The sequence below is a fragment of the Cyprinodon tularosa genome, unplaced genomic scaffold (assembly GCF_016077235.1).
Source record: "Cyprinodon tularosa strain WSP-4 unplaced genomic scaffold, ASM1607723v1 ctg964, whole genome shotgun sequence".
Lineage (NCBI taxonomy): Eukaryota > Metazoa > Chordata > Actinopteri > Cyprinodontiformes > Cyprinodontidae > Cyprinodon > Cyprinodon tularosa.
In genome coordinates, this window is record NW_024039745.1 from 170,597 (window position 1) to 190,403 (window position 19,807).

At 36.2% G+C, this 19,807-nt stretch overlaps 1 protein-coding gene across 1 annotated transcript in view; it reads left to right on the forward strand.

The window, feature by feature from the left end:
• LOC119776888 (glypican-5-like) overlaps positions 1-15,523 on the forward strand; it is a gene marked incomplete at its 3' end in the record, with an annotated part of 57,873 nt that extends 42,350 nt beyond the window's left edge. The window contains exons 4-6 of the mRNA XM_038275518.1: positions 10,792-10,961; positions 11,877-11,933; positions 15,401-15,523. Coding sequence (XP_038131446.1) covers positions 10,792-10,961; positions 11,877-11,933; positions 15,401-15,523 — 350 coding nt within the window. The remainder of the gene's footprint in view (positions 1-10,791; positions 10,962-11,876; positions 11,934-15,400) is intronic.
• Between the last annotated feature and the right edge of the window lie 4,284 nt (positions 15,524-19,807).

The following is a 19,807-nucleotide window of genomic DNA, read 5'->3' on the forward strand; positions in this document are numbered from 1 at the left end:
AACAATTGGACTAACTCTTGTGAACCCTTGAGCACCTTGCAGAGGGTGTGGAACTGGTCCACTGTCCCACAGCCAGGACAAAAACACCACTGCTCTCCCTTAAGCTGAGGTTCAACAACCAACCAGACTCTTCTCTCCAGCACCTTCCTTTGATCACCATACAGTAGGCCCTCCTGGGAAGAAGTTAAATCCTCTTGTAGTTGGAAAACACCCTCCACTCCTCCTTCTTATGTAGATAAACCACAATCCCAGTTTGCTACTCCTCGGGCAGACTGGGGGCGTTTCGGCCATGAGAGCCCAACATCCAGACCTAAGTTACAGCACAGACCTAAAGTCTCTACTGGACAGAATTTGTGGCTCAAATTCTGTCTAATGTCTAATTGGTTGATGGTCTCTGTGTGTGCACATTTTAATTCCGCTTTTAATGCTCCAGGATGATTTACTCAGCAGTCCATTAGCTAATGAATCTAGGTGAAACCTAGCTCGTCCTCAGTTGCTCTCATATATTTTGCTGATCTCACCTGATTTTTCCTGTCTCTAAGCCTGACTAACTTACGCTTTAGAAGAATATGTACTCCCTAACAGCACCAAATGTGTAGACAGTTTTTCATGACCATATTCATTTGTGAACGTAATATGACCGAGTATGATTATTTTATATGGCTGAATGCTGAATAATGAAGTTATAAGAACACAATACAGTTGTCTTACACAGATTTCCCTCTGTGATCTCCACAGTCATTTAATAATAATTGGTCTGATAACAATGTATTACATTCAGCAATTACTGTATTTTTGTTAACAAGTGATTAATACAGGTTTATTTAATCTTTAGATAACTAGAGATCTTAACCTATGCTAGATGGACTGTTTTATACAAACTATAGAACAGACAAGTAAAGAATGTGAGTAGATAAGATAAACTGTCTTCCTAAGGCCATTAAATGACAACAATTCAGGGTTTTCAAGTGATTTATAACAGAACATCAGTGGTGTTACATTGTAGTTTTAATAAAACAGCCAAACAACTTACAATTAAATAATGGGTTAAAGTCGTTATTTTAGTTTAAATGTATAGTGGAGGATGTTCTTTTTTCAGGTGGATCATCAAAATAAGTGGTCCTCCTATTTGTCAATCATTCTTGTGATATGTTTATGTAAGGCCGTCCTACGGGATCGTCCCCATTTCCACTTACCATTGGTGAGTCTGACATAGTGGAAAAATTGCAAATCTTTTGGAAAGTAAGCTGGTATGAGCGATGCAAACAGCAACTTTTAAACAAAGCGCGCACAAGGAGAAATGGGCTTGTGCATGCTTTTGCACACGTTTAATAGGCGTTTCCTCTCGGGAGCAGGTATAGGTTTGTGCATGTGCATTTTATTTTATTAAGAGGAGAGGGTGAAAAATTCTCTACTTTACCTTAAAAGAAAAAGAAGTGATGTAAGGTGATGAATAAACAGATTTTGAGCTCAGAAACTAAGAACAAATTTATCAGTAGGTTAATTTCTTTCTTTTTGTTATTTATGGACTTCATCAAACCAACTATTTGCAGTCACATATAAAAAGGGACCTTTAAAATGTACCCTCTACTACTGACATGATGGTGTTGACAACAGCTGTTGTAAAGTTAACAGAAATGCCCAACGCATCTGTGTTATGATTTCAGTGGTAACTGCCAAAACATATAAAACAAACACACGCTTCCTCACTGTTTCTCATTCGGGACCTCTTTTCCCTCCTTACCCTTCTATATTCCATTGTATCCAAGACTAACCAACTTTATCTCAACCAGCATTCCTCTCTATTTTAGACATCTTAACTTTTGAAATTGCTCAAATTGTTAATTCATTTCCTCCAGAAAGTAAAAAAAAAATGAGTATACATTTCACATTGTCATCCATATTTGAGGAAATTCACAAGTCTTTTATTTTCTGGTCATTTGTTATTGATTTACCTAGAATAAACAAGAGTCAGCCTTCAGAGAGCAAATCTGCATGCTTTTTGGCCAATTGGAATCCGCTGACTGTGATATACACACATCTGCAGCTCTCTTTAATTATACCCAGATTTATTTGAAAGAAGAGAGAAAAAGGTTGTAAGAAGAAGGACTGCTTGACAGAGACAGAGGAATGGAGACAACATAATTTAGGAAGAATGAAGTAGAACCTAAAAAGATTGCACTGAAGAAATGTCAGAGAGAGACATATGGGGAAGTAGGAGAGGTGATTCATGTTGTAAATTGTCAATGCTCCTATCTTGATGGATTTCTAAGTAAGAAGAGGCAGCAAATATCTCTTTGATTGAGTGGTATGAGATTTTAGATGTTTGGTTAAAGAAGACATCTGGTAAAGTTTAAGGAAAATTTTGTAGAAAATGGGTAATAATTTGTTGTGTATCTTTGCTGTACCCTTCGCTGTAAATAAAAAAGTAACAAACAAAAATATCACAACTCATCATCTACATTCTAGGCCTATGCATATATTACTAGGCTGAAACTTGTTACAGTGATTTTATTTCCTGTTGCGTGCAAAATATTTGTCCAACTGTATTGTTGAAGTAAAGTCCTGATATGTAGAAGACTAAACATTTATTATAGAAAGCATTCCTGCACTACAAATGCAACTTTAAACCACATTATATTTAGAATTTGTTATTTTTATAGCAAGGCACCTATCACAGTTTAATCTTCATTAATCTTCATTACTAGTGATTAAGCACTAATAACCACTTGAGGTAGACTGTGTCTTTTGAAGTAGGAGCAGAGATTACTTATTACAGTGTGTGTATTTGAGACAGAGCAACTGCTGTAAAACACAGTTGTGTTATTGTTTGGAAAGAAATCTTTAGCATCCAATATTAGTGATTAATATAGCATACTAATTCTTAAAGAAAGTCTCTGTGTGCTTTCTCTATGAAGGGAAGATCCTAACTTTATCTCTGAATTTGACCAAACCCTGGAATAAATTCCAAATTTAGCATGTTTCATAACATGCAGGGGATGACAAAGTCTTACTCTCCCAGCCTTAATGAATCAAAAACATGTCAACAAGTTGTTAAAAATAAAGTTTGAATGTGCAGGGCTGCTAGCACCTATTGTATGTTCACTGATCAGAAAACATGTCTGTATTTTCCAGTTTCTTAATGCCAAGCACTGGTCAGGAAAACTGCCTGATAAATTTTTTATTCAACATCTAATTTCTTGATTCATCAATTCGTTTTTTCTAATACCCTTTCTTTCCTATATGTCATGCTGATGAGAAACGAGCACAATGCTTTCATAGTACTGGTTTCCAGTGGCTGAATAAAGTCAATGTTTAATCCCCACTTCTGTGATTAACCAATAAACACAACCTACTGCAACAGTGCTGCTGAGGGAGGAGATAAATTCTCATATTCCCTCAACACACCAGAATTCTCCCAGATGGTCCATGATTTCTACTGGCATCTATCCAGTCACACGTCTGCCTTCTTAACCTCAAGGCCTCCACCACAACACTGTTGCTCCTCCAAAATAAAGACAAAAGGTATTTGGCTGTTTCCCTCATACACATAAAAGCTGATGTTGCCACACTCTCAGATGTTCCTCATTAACTCATGTACAATAAAGTTTATCCTGCAGGGAAAGAGAAATGGGTGTCTTTTTAGACTCATCTCATTAAAATGCTGACTCTTTGTTAGATTTGACACTAACAAACAACAGTGCATAAGAATCACGAACTTTTACAGGCGTTGTCACCACAATAAAGCAAAATTTGTAAGAGAGAGTTCTAAATGCACAGTTAAAACACAGACAAAAGTTAAAAACCCATGCAAAAAGACGAAGAATGAGCATCCAGTGTGAAAATAAATATGTACATAGTATATGAAATGTGGTTTGTAGTTTTTACATCAGGTGCAGCTTGTGCTGAAAGTCTATAGAATGAACTAGATGTTTTGATTGCCTTCCCAAGTCCATTTGTTTCTGATGCAATATTTGTGAATCATACGACTAATGGAAAAGAGAAAAAGTCAGATGCAAATAAATGACCCCGTGTTCTTTTCCTGGGTCATTGGAGTCTGCTTTAAATCAATGTGCAATGGGACGTGCTTCGGCGACGCAGTGGTTAGCGCTTACGACCCATGTACAGAGGCCTTAGTCCTCGACGTGGCCAACCCGGGTTTGAATCCGACCTGTGGTCCTTTGCCGCATGTCTCTCCCCCTCTCTTGTACCCCCTTTCCTGTCAGCCCACAGTTAAAAAAACAAAACAAAATAAAAACGAGCCACTAGTGCCGTAAAAAACTCAAAAAAAGAAAAAGAAAAAAAGAAATTCTGCAATGAGCCAGGAGATGACGAGAGGCTTAGGGACATGTTATTGTAAATTGCATTGGCTGTTGGTGGTGAATTATCTAAAAAGTAAGAACACAATGTCCAAAATGAGTTAATTTAGAGTATTTTTGTATTTGTTTAACTAATTTAAATATATAGGTCTATCGATAATACTTATAAAAACAAAGTTTTATATCTGTAGTGTGATAAACAGAGGTGCATGTCAAAGCATTGTTCCAAATTATTACTGAAAACTTTTTTATGTTCATATCAAAGAGTACAAAACATTTTTCCTCCTCTATACAATTATGCTTATTTAACTTACATATTGAAGCAAAAGATAAAGGCCTTCTATGAATGCAAAAACCCCAAAGGACCTACATCCCACAGTGCTCGGGGTGATAGGGGCTGAGAAAGTTCCTTGCCTTTACTGGGTAATCCCTTGATAAATAAACTGGAAAGAAAGACCACCGCTGCTATCTGTAAGCCAATACTCCTCTGGAGAAGGGATGGCCCAGGGCTTGGCTAAGATAAAGCTAATTCTCTTGCTGTGTTCCGTTTACACTCTGTTGCCTTAGGAAGTTTGGAGCATAAAGGACACCCTACCAGGGACAAGCATACATACAACATATTCAGAGCAAGATATAGCGGTACACTGCCTCACCCACCCATCTGCACAGATTTAACTTCAGTGCAGCTGATGCATGTTACATTTTCTTATAAAACTGAAAACCTACACCTATAAAGCAAAGGTAAAATCTGTTGTGTGTCTCTTTCAGGCTGCAGTACAGGTCAGATTTCATTTGACAGCTCAAATACAATTTTAATGCGTGTCTTGTTATTCCCCTAAGCACTACCACGTGGACAGCACACATCCCATCAATCTTCTCCCTCAATCAGTCTCCGTCTTTAAGCAATCATATGAGGAATGTTCTACAAAATACCTGAAGGACTAAGAAGGGCAGGCTGGTCAAACACATGCACACAACACAATTTAAGGTGAAGCGATGTTCCCAAATGAGATTTTCATTTCCTCATCAACATCAGTTAAGAATATAATCGATTTATGTTTTAGCTCATGTTATTTTTCAGCCTGTTATGAGATTCTCCAATATTAAACATCCAGCAGATCCGTCCTATCAAGACATACTTCGTTTTCTCAAGAGTATCCTTAAGAGGATAGTGTTTATTTTCCCTGTAGTGACTTTTCCTTCTGTTTACTTAGTTTTCTGTTTGGTTAGGCATAAGAAGGATTTGTGTTATCATAATTATTTTGAAATAAGGTGGTTTCTTCCATCTTCACTGGCCTGTTTAGAGATCCTGTGATTTTGAACCTTTTCCTGTGGTTTGCATTCAAAAATAATGGTGTAATGCAAGCAGAACTGAGAATGACCTCTTCTGTGTGTTCTGATGTTTATCTTTTTGTCCTTTTCTAGAAAAGCAAAGTGTCAGACAATGGCTGGTGAGAAATGGCATTGCTCTAAATGTAACTTTGTAGCAGTTTCTTGAAAAGAAATACCCTTAAAAACTATGCTTCAGGTAACTAAATATAGTAAACTAGACCTCCCAGCTTAGATTTGTTAGCTGGACTAAGTTTACTACCTTTTAAACATATTTAAAAAAGACTACCAAACTGAATTATAAGGTACATGGATATCAATAGTAATGTATTTTTTCCATTGTATTTGTTCTTTATATATTTGATATGTTTTGTATTTTTACATTTATTATTAAGTATTTTATATTTTCTTTATCTTATCATTTTAGAATGTTTGTCCTTTATCTTTGAACTACTTGGTAACAATGTGCAATTTTAAGGAGCATAAACATTCAGTTCTTTTTCCACACATGCTGTTTTACTTACACATTTTTGCAGTAAAGTTTTGCAATCCCCCTCTATCCTCTGAAGGATTTAGTTTCCTTGCTAGTTAGGGTTAGGTGCACTTAGGCTCTATTCAGACAAATTACCATTTATCAGGGATCATTCTGATAAAAATAGACTTCCCTTAGCATGATTTTTAATGAGCTATACACTACAGATTATTGACTAAATGTATTAGTAGCTTAATAGACGCAATGTCAGAAAAGCAAAGAAGAAGTAATTTGTTGGTTAAAGAGCTAAGCATCAGCACAAGGGCACTGAATATTTAACTCGTAAAAGCTTCACTGCAGCAAAACTAGTGGTTCTTCCTGCCAAATGCTCCACACAGCTTTTAGGGAAAACTGATTCAGCAGGCAACAGAGAGATTATAATTATAGCTGCGGAGAGATAAAATATTTTACAATATAGGGAAAACCTCACACTATAGATAAACCTGACTAACCCAAACAACATTCTTTAATTCACAAATTAATTAATTCCATCTGCAAACAAATGTGGTCCAGAAATGACCTTTTTGTCCATTCTAGACACAGATATACTTTTTTTTTTTTAAGTAGAAAAACAAAAGTGTTATTACATTTTTTTTTCATCACTTTCACATCTATTATCCTAGAGTGGATAAATATCACAGTGAATGGTCATTACATGTGACTGCTTCACTGGTTTATGCCAGAGAAGATGAGAGGAAACAAGATCAAATGTAAATAATGGATCAATGGTACAGCAGATGACTGATACTCCATTTAATAACTGCATGCTCTTACCTTTTTGTGGTTTTAGCATTTAGCTGCTTCATTCATGTTTGAATAGTTTATAACATTACAATGCAAACTATGCAACTAGATTTGATTGTCTTTCAAATTAAAAGTTGTGGCAAATATGTATAACAGACACTATTAGTTAAGCAAGTTAAAACTTTTTCTCATGTCCATTGGAAAAATTAGACTTAGGGAATATTAATCCAAGTAACAATGAAAGAAAGAAGCATTTCACAAAAAAAAAAATGAGTTAAACATTATAACTCCTAATTAAAAATGAATTTATAACTGATGACACTAGATATTGTTTGGTATTATTCAAAGTTTCAAGTATAAAAAAACTCCTGCTTTTAGAATAGGTTCTTAGAAAAATATTTAATGATTTAAAGTTTTCATGAAATATAGTAATTCTAGTTCTAGGTAAAAGTCCCATCAGGTCTGCAGGTGGTCCTCAGGAGTGCTTTCGATGGATGTCGATCAAACTGCTAAGCTAAATTTAAATTTTAAAAAATTCCAAGGCCACCCTTGAAGCCGGTCAGAGGGAACCTGACCTCAGATTGTTTTGATAACCTTAACACTTCTGTTTAGTGAACTAAGGCCTCAGTGGCACAAAAGACAGACAGTAAAATAGAACACCAAAACACAAAATAATCTATAGACTTGAATTACAAAGTTAGAATTTGTTTTGCCAAACACTATTGCTCAAAACATTTAAGAAATTTCTTGCATACAGATGCACAACATTTCAAATAGATAGTCCTCTAAACCTACCAAGTGCTACAGTATGGACACTGGATTTAGAGTCATCTTAGAAATCCTTGATTTAAAGAATCTGTTTCCCCTCAGTCAACAGGAAACAGGCATATGATCATAACCTTTAGATAGGGCAAACCAGATAAGCAAAATAAATAAATATATTTATTTGATATGCAAAAATTTAAGAGAGAAAATGGAAATAACTGATTTTCAAATTTATAGGTGAAACATTTTCTTTTGATTGCAGAGAGTATACAGATATACTTATGTTGAGAGGTTGAATCTAGTGTCCCACACTGGAAATAACTGCGCTGATGATTATCAAGGCATAGTTTTATTAGCTTATATGAGGTAACAAAGAGCATAAAAAACCATTAAAGCTCACCAGAGCACCTTTTCTTTAGCGTTTTTTCATATTACTTAGACAAAACAGTTTCTATGCTAAATTTTATTTTTCTCTTGCAGGGATAATGAAATGTATATGCCTGTGCATGTGTGTTCTGTGTTTACTTGTGTGGCTGTGGGCTGCTCTACCACATGTGAGTGTGTTTTATGGTTCCAGAGGGAGTTAGGGTTAATGCAGTAAAACAACTTTCCTCGTGCCCAGCGTGTGCTTAAAGAGTGGATTTACTGTGTATATAGAAAAGGAAAAGGTTTAGAGCAAAAGGCAATGATGAAAGAAATTGTTTTCAGTAGTTTAGGAAGTTCTGATTTGCTCTCTTTTTTTAAGACTACTGACATCCACTCAAAATTTGGTTTACTGTTTTGTAAGTTAAACTTGCATCTAGGATTAGATGATTAATCAGCTGCATCCTAAGATAAATGTAAGTTTTAGGAAAATACTGCATTAAATAACAGCTTTTAACATGCATTTTGCTTTCCAGGCATTTCAAGCTTGAAGATATATTTAAATACTTACTAATACTAACTAATTAAACCTATATCATATAACTTATGAGTTAAAACACTAGAACTGACAGGGGGTTTCATTCCTTTTTCCTATGACTATATGTAAATTAGAGATAAGAATAAATCTTAAAGCTACAGTGTGTAATAATTACAGGGATATACAGTCAGAAATTTAATATATTATACATAACTATGTTATTTATCATCATCTACGAGCTCAGCCTCTTAACCTTAATATTTGCGTTGCCTTAGAATTCGTTATTTATGATTACATAGGAGCGGGTCTCGCAGCCATGGAGGCAGACATCTCTGCGCTACGGCAGCGCAGAGCCAACAAACTAGCGATTGCGAGATCACCCATTACGCTCGAAAGTAACTACGGCAAGTTGAGAGAGATGAACTGAGACGGTACTGAACAATAGATGGCAGTATTATGCCTGAGAATACTATCTGTAAAAATTATCTATGTAAACAAACCTCATCACTTGAGAAGGTAGGTGATGCAGACGTCGTGGAAGACATTTTGTCCCGTAACGCTCGCCATACTGTTGGGGGGGAGAAGCGGTGGGGGGGAGATGTTCATGTTGCTGCGATCTGCAGTCTGGACGTTAGATGTCGCTAAAAATTACACACTGTAGCTTTAACTAAAGGAATAGAAACATTCAACTTCTCAGGGAGCACAAAATAATTCTGTAATTGTAACATTATATTGGTAAAACACAAACACTTGGAGAGGCATTTTAATTATATTATACAGGTATTAGAAATTTCAATTAACCACTTGTTTCCCTTTTTTTTATACTGTTCATGTTAAATTATGCTATTGCACAAACTGCTGCCTCTGTCTCCTCTTCCATTTTTATTAAAGCCCTGTATTTCTCCAGTCATTTATTTTTCTTTAAAATGGCAAAGCCTCTTTTTCTTTCACTTTCAGTGGTTACTGTTTTCTTGAGCGTTTTGTACAATACCATGGTTGGTTAACATATTCTCCCTCCTTACTAAAATCCCTTTTCTTTTACAAAAGAGCTTCCAATTGCTTTACTGTTACCTGGCCCACTTAAACTTGAGCGGGTATAGATTCAAACCGGTTGTATTTGAGCAGCACATCTTGGACTTGCAAGCAAACTTAGATTTAACTTAAAACAGAACACTGCCACATGAGTTTAACTCTAAATATTTAGAGATTTTCTTGTTCAGGTATGGTTTTCCTTCTGAGTTTCAAAAGAACTGGTAAGCAAGTAAAATATGCAATCCTGCAGCCAACTTAAGCGGAAGTATAAATAATATTTAGAATGCTGTGGGACATATAATTGTGACACATTAAATATATAATATTATAATGCATAGCTTTACTGGGTATGTATTGCAGTATAAAAGCATTATGGTACATAAAAGCAATGAAAATTAAATACTATTTCCACAGTAAAAAAAAAGAAACTGTAGCTTTTTCCTTATCTGTTGATATCAGCAAAAACTTGTGGTTTAACAAGTTCTTAATGGAAAAAAATGTATAAAATTGATTGGAATCATAGTTGCTCTATTTTGCTGCAATATTATAAATTGAAAACCAGAATAAATATCTTCTGTACCAAGTCCAACTGGATACTACTATATGGCTAAATTACATCCCTGTAGATAAAGCTGTGCCGAACGGATCAGTTAAGGACCTATTCAGTCAACCCCCAAAAGCCATCACAATCTGTCTCTTTGGCTAATTGAGGATCACTTTACAACATTGCCTCAAGGCTCTTAAGTCAATGAGATGGCATTGATTTTTTCCCCCTTTTTTTTCCAAAGATCCTGCTTTCACCTCCCCCTTACAGAATGGTTTAATAGCTCACAGGAGATACTTTCTACCACTGCCAAATATGCACACAGGCGCTCACCTCTGTGATGCAGTGGAATTTTCTATATTTACTGTCAGCCCTGCAGGCAGTAACTCATTCGTTATGCTGTTTTATTTCATCTCATCTCTTCCTTCATATCTGACTTGACATCTAAATTTGGCATTTATATGAAAACCTAAATATTTTCATTCTTTATTAGAAAAAGATTTTTCATTCATTTAAAAAGTGTGGGTTTCAGTGGGAGGCGTTGCAAGCCACCCTGCGGCCTCACCCATATTTTCATATGTTCTCCTTACTTAGCAGGTGTGTGTTTGCCATGCTCTCTCCACAGGTGGACAAGGTGTGTGGCCTGTCTACAGGGGAACCTCCAAGCATGCGGCATATGAGCCCAGAGGTCACAACCTCTACCACAACCGCAAATTCGCCTCCTTCGTCTGCCTCCTCCTCTTCCCCCCAACGTTTACCAGAGGAGTGGCTGGAGAGGTTTGCCCACATGAAAGGGTAAGCTAAAGCTTAATATTGAATGTTATAACTGCACTGTTAGATCTTAAATAGATTAAGGGGTTTGGTAGCTTATATCCAATGCTATTAACACTTTACCTTGATCTCAAATGCTTAGTTAGACTCACTCACTTCTCAAAACGTCTTTCATACACAACCAGTCTTCCCAACCTGGTCCCCAGGGCAGCCATCATGTGTCCTTAGCAGCTGGTGGGCAGGTGGAGACTTGGTAATATTAATCGTCACAGACCAAGCAATTTCCTGTTTAGGCAGATGACCATGCAACTAGCTCTGTACTCCAGCCTACCCTGCACTGTACCGCACTAGCAGACAAACTAAAAGCCATTTGTTGCAGTTCATGAACTGATACCAAGCCTAGCTCTTATGGCTGGCGTGGCACTGCCAATGCCATTCAAAGCAATATAATCTAGTTTGTTTGCCTGTTGCCAGGGCTGACCAGAGCTCGTGTTAACTTTTCAAAGCCAAAGCAGTAACCAGTACAGCAAAAGGAGGGAAGCTGTGGGAAAATATGAAAAATCATAAGAGTATAGCGGTATTTGTAGGGATAAAGGGAATCGTGCTTTTTCTTTATTGTACATTTAAACTGTTTCCACATGTGATGAATTTTACTGGGTTAAATTACCATCATTTTAATTCCTTTCCATCTTGTCTTTTATTTTTTATAATCCTTTGTAGGAAGTTGTTTTTGTTGTATCTGTGGTTTTAAGAGTTATTGCATGTGCACGAATAATCATTTCCACAATTTTAATCTGAGTGTCCTTCCTGTTTTTTCCTTACATTTCTTGTCACATCAATTTCTTCTCCCCATTCCATTTTTTTTTTTTTTTTTTTACCTTTCTGCATCTCCCCACTTGCAACAACCATCCCCTGGACATCAACTACCATCATTCCCAGTCCATTACCTCTGAAACCCTCCAACAACTATAAACCTAATCTGAGAACACTTTCTAGGTAAGCATAAAGGCAATTACATATTCCTTTCAGGTATAAAAGCAAAAAATACATGTTTTCTTAGGTTATTATACATTTATGGGACTGGTGTGTGTTGGTCTTTGTGATGTATGTTCACTAATGCATTCTAGCAAAAGTTTAACACCTATTGTTTGACTCACTGTTGCATTCGTTTTACTTATTCCAGCTTTTTGTTTTATCATTACATTGTCAGAAGTACGGAGCAACAAAATGAAATATCTGCATTAACCCATCTTAAGCCATTGTGCGGCACCTGGGGAGCACTGTTGGGTTAAGGGTCTTTTTCAGGGACCCAGAGTGTCAGTCCGTGGGAGTGGGGCTTGAACTGAGACCCTCTACATTCCAAGCGCAATGCCCTAACCACGATACCACACTCCCCATGTGCCTTATGTGGTTTATGAAAGCATGTGGTTGTACTAGATTTTATATAGGGTGTTAGAGGGGTAGGAAATAAAAAAAGTACAGTTATTATTAGTAAAAAAATATTCAAAGACCCTTCAGTTCAGTTTATTCCGATGGTGCCAGTTCACACCACATGTCATCCTTAGGTAATTTACAGAGACAATTAAGTTAGATCACACAACCAGACTGCTGAAAAGTTTTGTCTAATGGATTAGGTTTATGGTTAATGGTGGATTTGTGTTTTTGCATTTCCTGCCACAACTTGTCATGCCCCCTGCGAGAGGGGTACCCTTGTCATGTCAGTAACTGAGGCTCAAAGTGTTGACCAATGTCAATATTTGATGAGTTGGGAGTTGGACTGCGCAGAAACAGACCAGGAGATGCTACTATGATGACCAAAAAACAGAGAGAACATAAAGTTATGAGTGGACTTAACAAATACTGCAGAATGGGAGAATAGAATGAAGAAAAATCATGCTATGTCCTCCTACAGACTATGCCCATAGCAGCATAACTATAGAGATAACTCTGGATAACTTTAGCCACTGTAACTATAAGCTTTATTACAAATGAAATGTTTCAGCCTAGTCATAAAAGTACACAGAGTGTCCACCTCACAGACTAAATCTGGTATTTAGCTCAACAGGAGAGGATCTTAATAAATAAAATAGCTACCTCCCTTTTCTACTTTTAGACATGCTAGGAACCACTGGTTAAACTGCAGATCGAATTGCTGTTAGGAAAAAAAGGAATTGTCAGATTTCTGATGTAAGATGAATCTTGCTTATTTAGAGTTTTATAAATTAACAGGAGGATTTAAAATTCTATTTTGGATTTAACAGGAAGCCAATGAAGAGAAGGATAGGAGAGATTTGATCTCTCATTTTATTTTTTTATCAGAACTCTGGCTGCAGTATTTTGGATCAGCTGAAAGCATTTAACTAAAGCTCGTGGACTTCCTGATTGTAAAGAATTACAATAGTCCAGTCTGGAAGTAACAGATGCATGGACTAGTTTCTCAGAAACACTCCTGAACAGGATATTTCAAATCTTTGCAATATTTCGGAGAACAAAGAGATAAATTTCAGAAACCTCTTTGATATGGGTTTTAAATGACAGGTCCTGACTAACACCAAGGATTTTTTTATTATTATGTGAAATATCTTCTCGGACCAATAATGCCATCTAGATGAAGTGACTGACTAATAAAATCATTTTTCAGGTGTTTATGTCTGCAAGACATAGCTGTAGACCCGGGGTCACCAACGTGGTGTCTGCAGGGACCAAGGGGCCACATGGGGTGCCCAAAGCATCTTCTAAAAATGCACAACTCAACAATAGACTAAGACTGAATTTAATTTTACTCTGTCGCTCCTCTTTTCAATAATTTATACAGCATTTTATCATTTTAATCTTACAGAGCATTTAAGCATTTATAAAGATTTCAAAAGGACAATATTATAAAGAAAGTTAGGATTTAAAAGAAACTATACAAATATGTTTGAAATTTAGGTGAACACTGATCCCACCAGTTCATAGGCCAGCATTGGTGGCCCTTCCTAAAACTCAGTATCCATGAAGTAGCTTTTGGCCTTAACAACCTTGCAGACCCCTGCTGTCGTCTACTGTATGTAAAGGATTAGTTTCATCTGGAATTATAGACACATATAGCTCAGTATCAAAAGCACAACAGTGAAAATTAATCAATGCTATCTATTAATTCTACCAATTCAGAGCATACATATAGCAAAGAGAATTGGCCCTAGCACTTATCCCTGTGGTACTCCACCCTGCGGCTTGTGGAAGACTTATCAATAACATGATCAATCTGAAATCTGTCAGACAAATAAGATTTAAACCAGCCTGAGCCTGATCCCTTAATTCCTACAGTATTCAAGCCATTCCAAAAAACTTTGTGATCAGCTGTATTAAACACAGTACTGAGATACAATAGGACCAGTAAAGTCCTTTATCTGAGACATAATTTTCATTAGATAATGATATCATTAGTGACTCCCACACCTGACTGAAACTCTTCTAAATGGTGTAAAAGCTCAAACACTTGTCTAGCAATTATTTTCTCATGAATTTTAGATAAAAAGGATGTAGATGTAGGCTTGTAATTGACAAAGTTATTCCTATCTAGAGAAGGTTTCTTAAGTACTATAAAGGTTTATTTACAGCTAGCTTAAAAGCCTTAGGTTCATATTCCTCTTACAGGGGTAGATTAATCATATCTAGAATCATTTCTTAAATCACTTGGTTGGAATTTGATTAAACGTATAAGTTGAAGGCTTAGATGAAGATCATTTTTATATCTCATGAATCTCACGTGAATCAAAAAAATCCTAATAAAGGTCAGTTTCTATAGTTATCTCAGGTGTAGCCTCACCTCCAAGACATGAAACAATCATATTTGTCTAAGAATAGAATCAGTTTAACGTGTTAAAGATCAGTATACAGCAATTTCCAGCACATGGCAGAGGTACTCGAACTAAAAGCGCATTCAGATTTGGATATAAAACAGCAAAATAGAAGAAAATAAAACTAAGAAAAATTACCTTTTTTTGTAAATCACCACATTTGAAATCCTTTAATGACTGTCTTTGCATTCAACCTGTTATTTTTGTTTCTCATTATGCATGTTGACAATCTGCTCCAGGGTCAAAAAGTTCTGCCTTTGTTTTGCCAAGTATTACTCTGTCTATATTGATGACATATGTTAGAAGATCTGATAAAGCAAAGCTAAGACACCACACATTGCAAACATAAAAATGTGCTGATGCAGTCAAATTCAAGAGATGCTGTTACTGCCACTGTTAGTATCATCATGTGTGTATATATATATATATATCACAAGTATGCCATGTTAAAAGAATATTAAATCAGTGTTTAGTGTTTTTTAAACTATTAGACAATATAATGACATGTATTGAGGTTACTTATTGTATAGTGATGCAGATGACTATTTGCATGAATCAAAAAATTTCAAAAAAGAAGATTTTATATCATTTTAATTGTTTTATGGGATGTTTTTCCATCAGGGAGTTCTTAGCTGTGCTGCTGCGCTATAGAGCCTTCTTCATTTCACTACCAGACATGCTGTGCAAAGGGGAGAATGTAGTGGACGACTCCACCTGCTGGGTTGGCACTGATGTTGTAGAAAGGTAAGACAAATCTTCTTCAGTATTCCTAACGTTTACATTGTGGATGACCAGGGCCCTTAATGAGAGATCAAAAGTAGTGATAAGTGAAATAATTGTTGCTAAAGCAAACAGGATAGGAGTGGTGAGGAGGAGTTTTGGCGAGCCTACTAAAACAGAGACGACTGAAACAGTTTGGCCAATCAACCAACTGAATTAGAAATACGTTAGACCAGACTTTTTCAATGCTCATACAGATAACAATGTTCAGAAATTAATGTTCAGATAGGAATATTCAGATAATATGAGCTAATCCTAACCCTAAGCCCGCCAAAGGGGAATATTAATGAAAACCAGCCAGGCCGGTTAAAGGTAAACCTCTTGTAATCTAATATTTTTTAGGGATAAATTAACTGTGGGAAAAGTATTTAATTATTATGAATAAGAATTACAAAATGTAAAACAAAAAAATCTTTACAATAAAAAAGGAATTTCAGTAATATTTACAGACCTTAAAATGATCTCAATAATAATCATTTTAAAACAGAACATTTCTAGAAATTTATATACATAAATACACACAAGCTAAAGTACAAGTACACACTATGTAGCGTACATAGTCTAAAAAAAAATCTATAATACAGGTGAGATTTGATGTATTGTACAAGATGATGTCAGTATCTTTAAGCTAAAGGGTAATCTAGAAAAGATTAAATGATTCTGGGACCAAATCACTCCTCTATTTTCCTCCGAAAACTGAGAACAGAGGATCTTTTCCTCTGTCTAGTTACGTTTTCTCCACATTTTTTCCTCTGTTTTATTGTTGTTCCTTTAAATGGACAAGCAGGCAATCACAGTAAAATTCTGAGATGTACAGTATTTGAGCATTTCACCAAAATGGATAAAGTGGTATAAAGGCCAGCATAGTGCGAAATAATAACAAAAAGCAAATTGAAATAAAGATCAACTCCAAGCATTTTATGGTGAGACAATTTAATTTAGGTAAATATCACCTAATGTAGTAGGATTCCTAATCCATGTCAGAATTTTCTATTATTGGTTAATTTCTCTACATTAATTACTAGGAGGTATGTATCAACCAGTCACAGCTCTACCTAGCAATGGGTTAACCTCATCTCCGCATTGTGATAACAAATTCTGTTAAGTCATAAATTTGAGTTGATTTAAGCAACTCAACAACTCACTCTTAGGATATGAATCCTTGGCAGGATTTTTTTGGGCTAAGACATGAGCTCTCTTAGAGAACTCTCTGTGAATACAGGCCCAGCTTTTTTCAAATGAAGACAGAACCATGTTTTTTTATTCTAATCTTGTTGTGTCTGACACCAAAATTACATATTTTCCTCATCCATACTTGTAAATATGACTAAATATCTTTTTTTCCCACTCTTTCCAGTAGTCAAATTCCTAATCCTCTGCTTTGACAGATATACATTTCTAGATAAGTCTTTATATGAGAAAAAATAAAAATGTTTTAAATACTGTCAGGCTGAGAGTCAATGTGGCTGCCTGCTGTAAATCTTTGTGCAAATAAGGAAGCTATTATCCATCTCCCTATTGATTGCATGCTGGCAGAACAGAAAGTCACAAGGCTCCAGTCTACTTTATGTTAGTGTTAGTGATTGAATTGTTTTCTGCTGAGATATTTAGTTTTTGCTGATTTACAGATATAGCCTTGGAACTGTTTTCCTGGTGATGGTTTTGGGTGCATCTCTAAGAGATCAGAAAGATTGCTCAGTGTGTGGTTCTCCTATTTTTCACTCAGCATATGAAGAGAATTATACAAATTACTAAGGCAGCGCAAATCTGTAATTGATTCTGAACTCCAGTACGGTTTCTTAAACACTCTTGAAGCTATCTTTACAGTTATGACAAGGCCATGCTCTGCCATTTCATTTGGGGAAAAAAATAGTAACTTCAGCTCAATTGGTCCTGACGGTTCTTGCTTCACCAAAACAATACACAGATCTCATGCATTTATTGTCCTTTGTGGCTGTGACAAATGAGCCTTACTTTGCTTACGTACTTGTAAGGCATTTTTCTCAGGAACAGATGTTGTCGAATTGTGTTTTGTATTGTATTCAGTGGCTGCTTACAGAATGTTATCCTGTTTTCTACCGTCCAGTTCTCCTCCCCCTTGACAATTTCTCGAGAAATCAAGTACCTTGTAAAAGGATTAATTCCACTTCTTCACTTTGCTGCCCCTGCATTAAGCTGTTTTGTATAATTTGATGTGGTTTGTAAGAAACAGTCTGTGTTTGAGACACCAAAAGATAAGGAAGGAGGAGTTCTAGTCACATGCACTCAGAAAGGAACTTTTTGCCCTCATGTTAGAAAAGAAAAATAATAAAATCACTGAAAGTTTTGCCTAACAATTTGTCCCAGCAGTGAAAAATGACAGTGACAGGGGGATGTAGTGCAGATGTTTTTTCTTTTACAGGAAAAATGATATGGGCCAGTTTTGAATGGGAGATGGTGCTAGATACGTTGCAGTATTTTTTAGAAACTCATTTGTGGCTGCAAGACATAAAGAATGGGCAGTAGTACTTCTTACAAAAGTACAGCAGCCTCAAACAAAAACCTGTTATCAGCTGAAATATTAAGTAGTTAATTACATGGTCAGTAATTACTTAATCACGATTAATCTCAATTTAATCAAAGAGAGTGGCCTTTGAACGTGCCGTCTAAACATTATTAGTTTGATTTTTTCTTCTTTTAAATTGTCTTGCAATCTACTTTTCCTGTGTTTTTTAATAGTAAGCAGTACTCTGAATTGTCTTGCTAGTGAAATATGTCAAAAATATGATAAAATTACATTGTGTTGTAAATGAAGTGGATGGTCTCTGTCCAATCTAAGTGTGCTTGAAATATTTTGCTGCAAAGAAAAGACACATTTTCAAGTTGTGGATGAAACTGCAAAAAATCTCAATCTGTGCTTGGGACAGAAGGTGCTCTTCAAATTTACATTACATATATTACAGTACATCTGAATTACATCATTTTTGAGGATGTTGCGTGATAAAATATGGTACAGTTCAGCTGATGGATACCTTTTCACGCTGCTCTAGTAAATAAAACACCTATTAACTGGAAATGTGTTTAGATTTAGTAGATAGTAGAAGCGGACAGTTCATCTCTAAGATTTGTGATTATAAAAAAATAATATTGGGGGAGAGAGAGTGGGTGAATCTAACCAAAACTGAACAAAAGGTATCCAGTTTGTGTCCTGTTTTGTCTTTATGAATAACAATTTGTAAATTGATTTAGTCTTTGTAGAAACAAGTTAGTATCATTTACTTACAAGTGTGTTGAAGTTTCATTAACCGTACTACAGGACTGTAAGAGCGTGTTATCACACACACACCCCCTGCTGATTCCCAGGTGGTGTCAAGTGTTTCTGGTTTGAGTGAAAAACACACTGCTCCACTGGGACATTTGGCAACACTCACAAGACTTGCCCCTTCAATTGCTATTTCCCTACAGCTCACTTTAGTGGCATTCATGACAGAAAAAGGAGGACAAGAACAGGGCATGATAAAAGAGTTGTCATTTCGGTGCCGTTGTGCCCCCTGTGCACCGAGGTGCCCCTGATGAGGCAAGCGAGTTGGGGTAAAAGTATGGAGGGGGGACTTGGCAGCATAAAGACCCATTGTGGAGTCAGTAGAGAGGGGCACAGCCCACTGTGGGGACCCCAAAGTGTGGAGGGGAAACAAAGGCCCTCCTATGAGCCTGCATGGGAAAGACTCGGACATCACTGCCATTACTTTTGCCATTGCTTAAGCCATGCTCGGGAAAGTAGTGGCAGAACTGAAACACAGTTAAAAGAAGCCAAGATGTTGTCAAACAAAAATAAAAAATGTGGTTGGATACAACAAAACGTAAAAGACCAACTAAAACAGTTGTAACAAAGAAGTGCATGGAGTTAGTCTAGCTCACACAGGGTACAGTACTCAAACAATGGCAACAAATACATTTCAGGTTTCCCCCTAACATGATATGTAGCAGCTTATACATCATCAATCCATGTGATATACATAAGCTAGTAAACAGCTGGAATGGTATATACAATAGTCACAGAAAAAGAGAACACATCCACAGATTTTTTAAAAATCAAAGCATATATGAGAAATATTTATTGACAGAGTTTTGAACAGGGTGTTAGCAGCAGCAGTGAGGAAATGCAGGTGTCTTGCCTAAGGCCACTCTGTCTACCAGACTGTCGCCCAGACCTGTAGACAAAATATTTAAAAGTATGAGTAGTCATTTAATTATTGTAAGGAATTATTG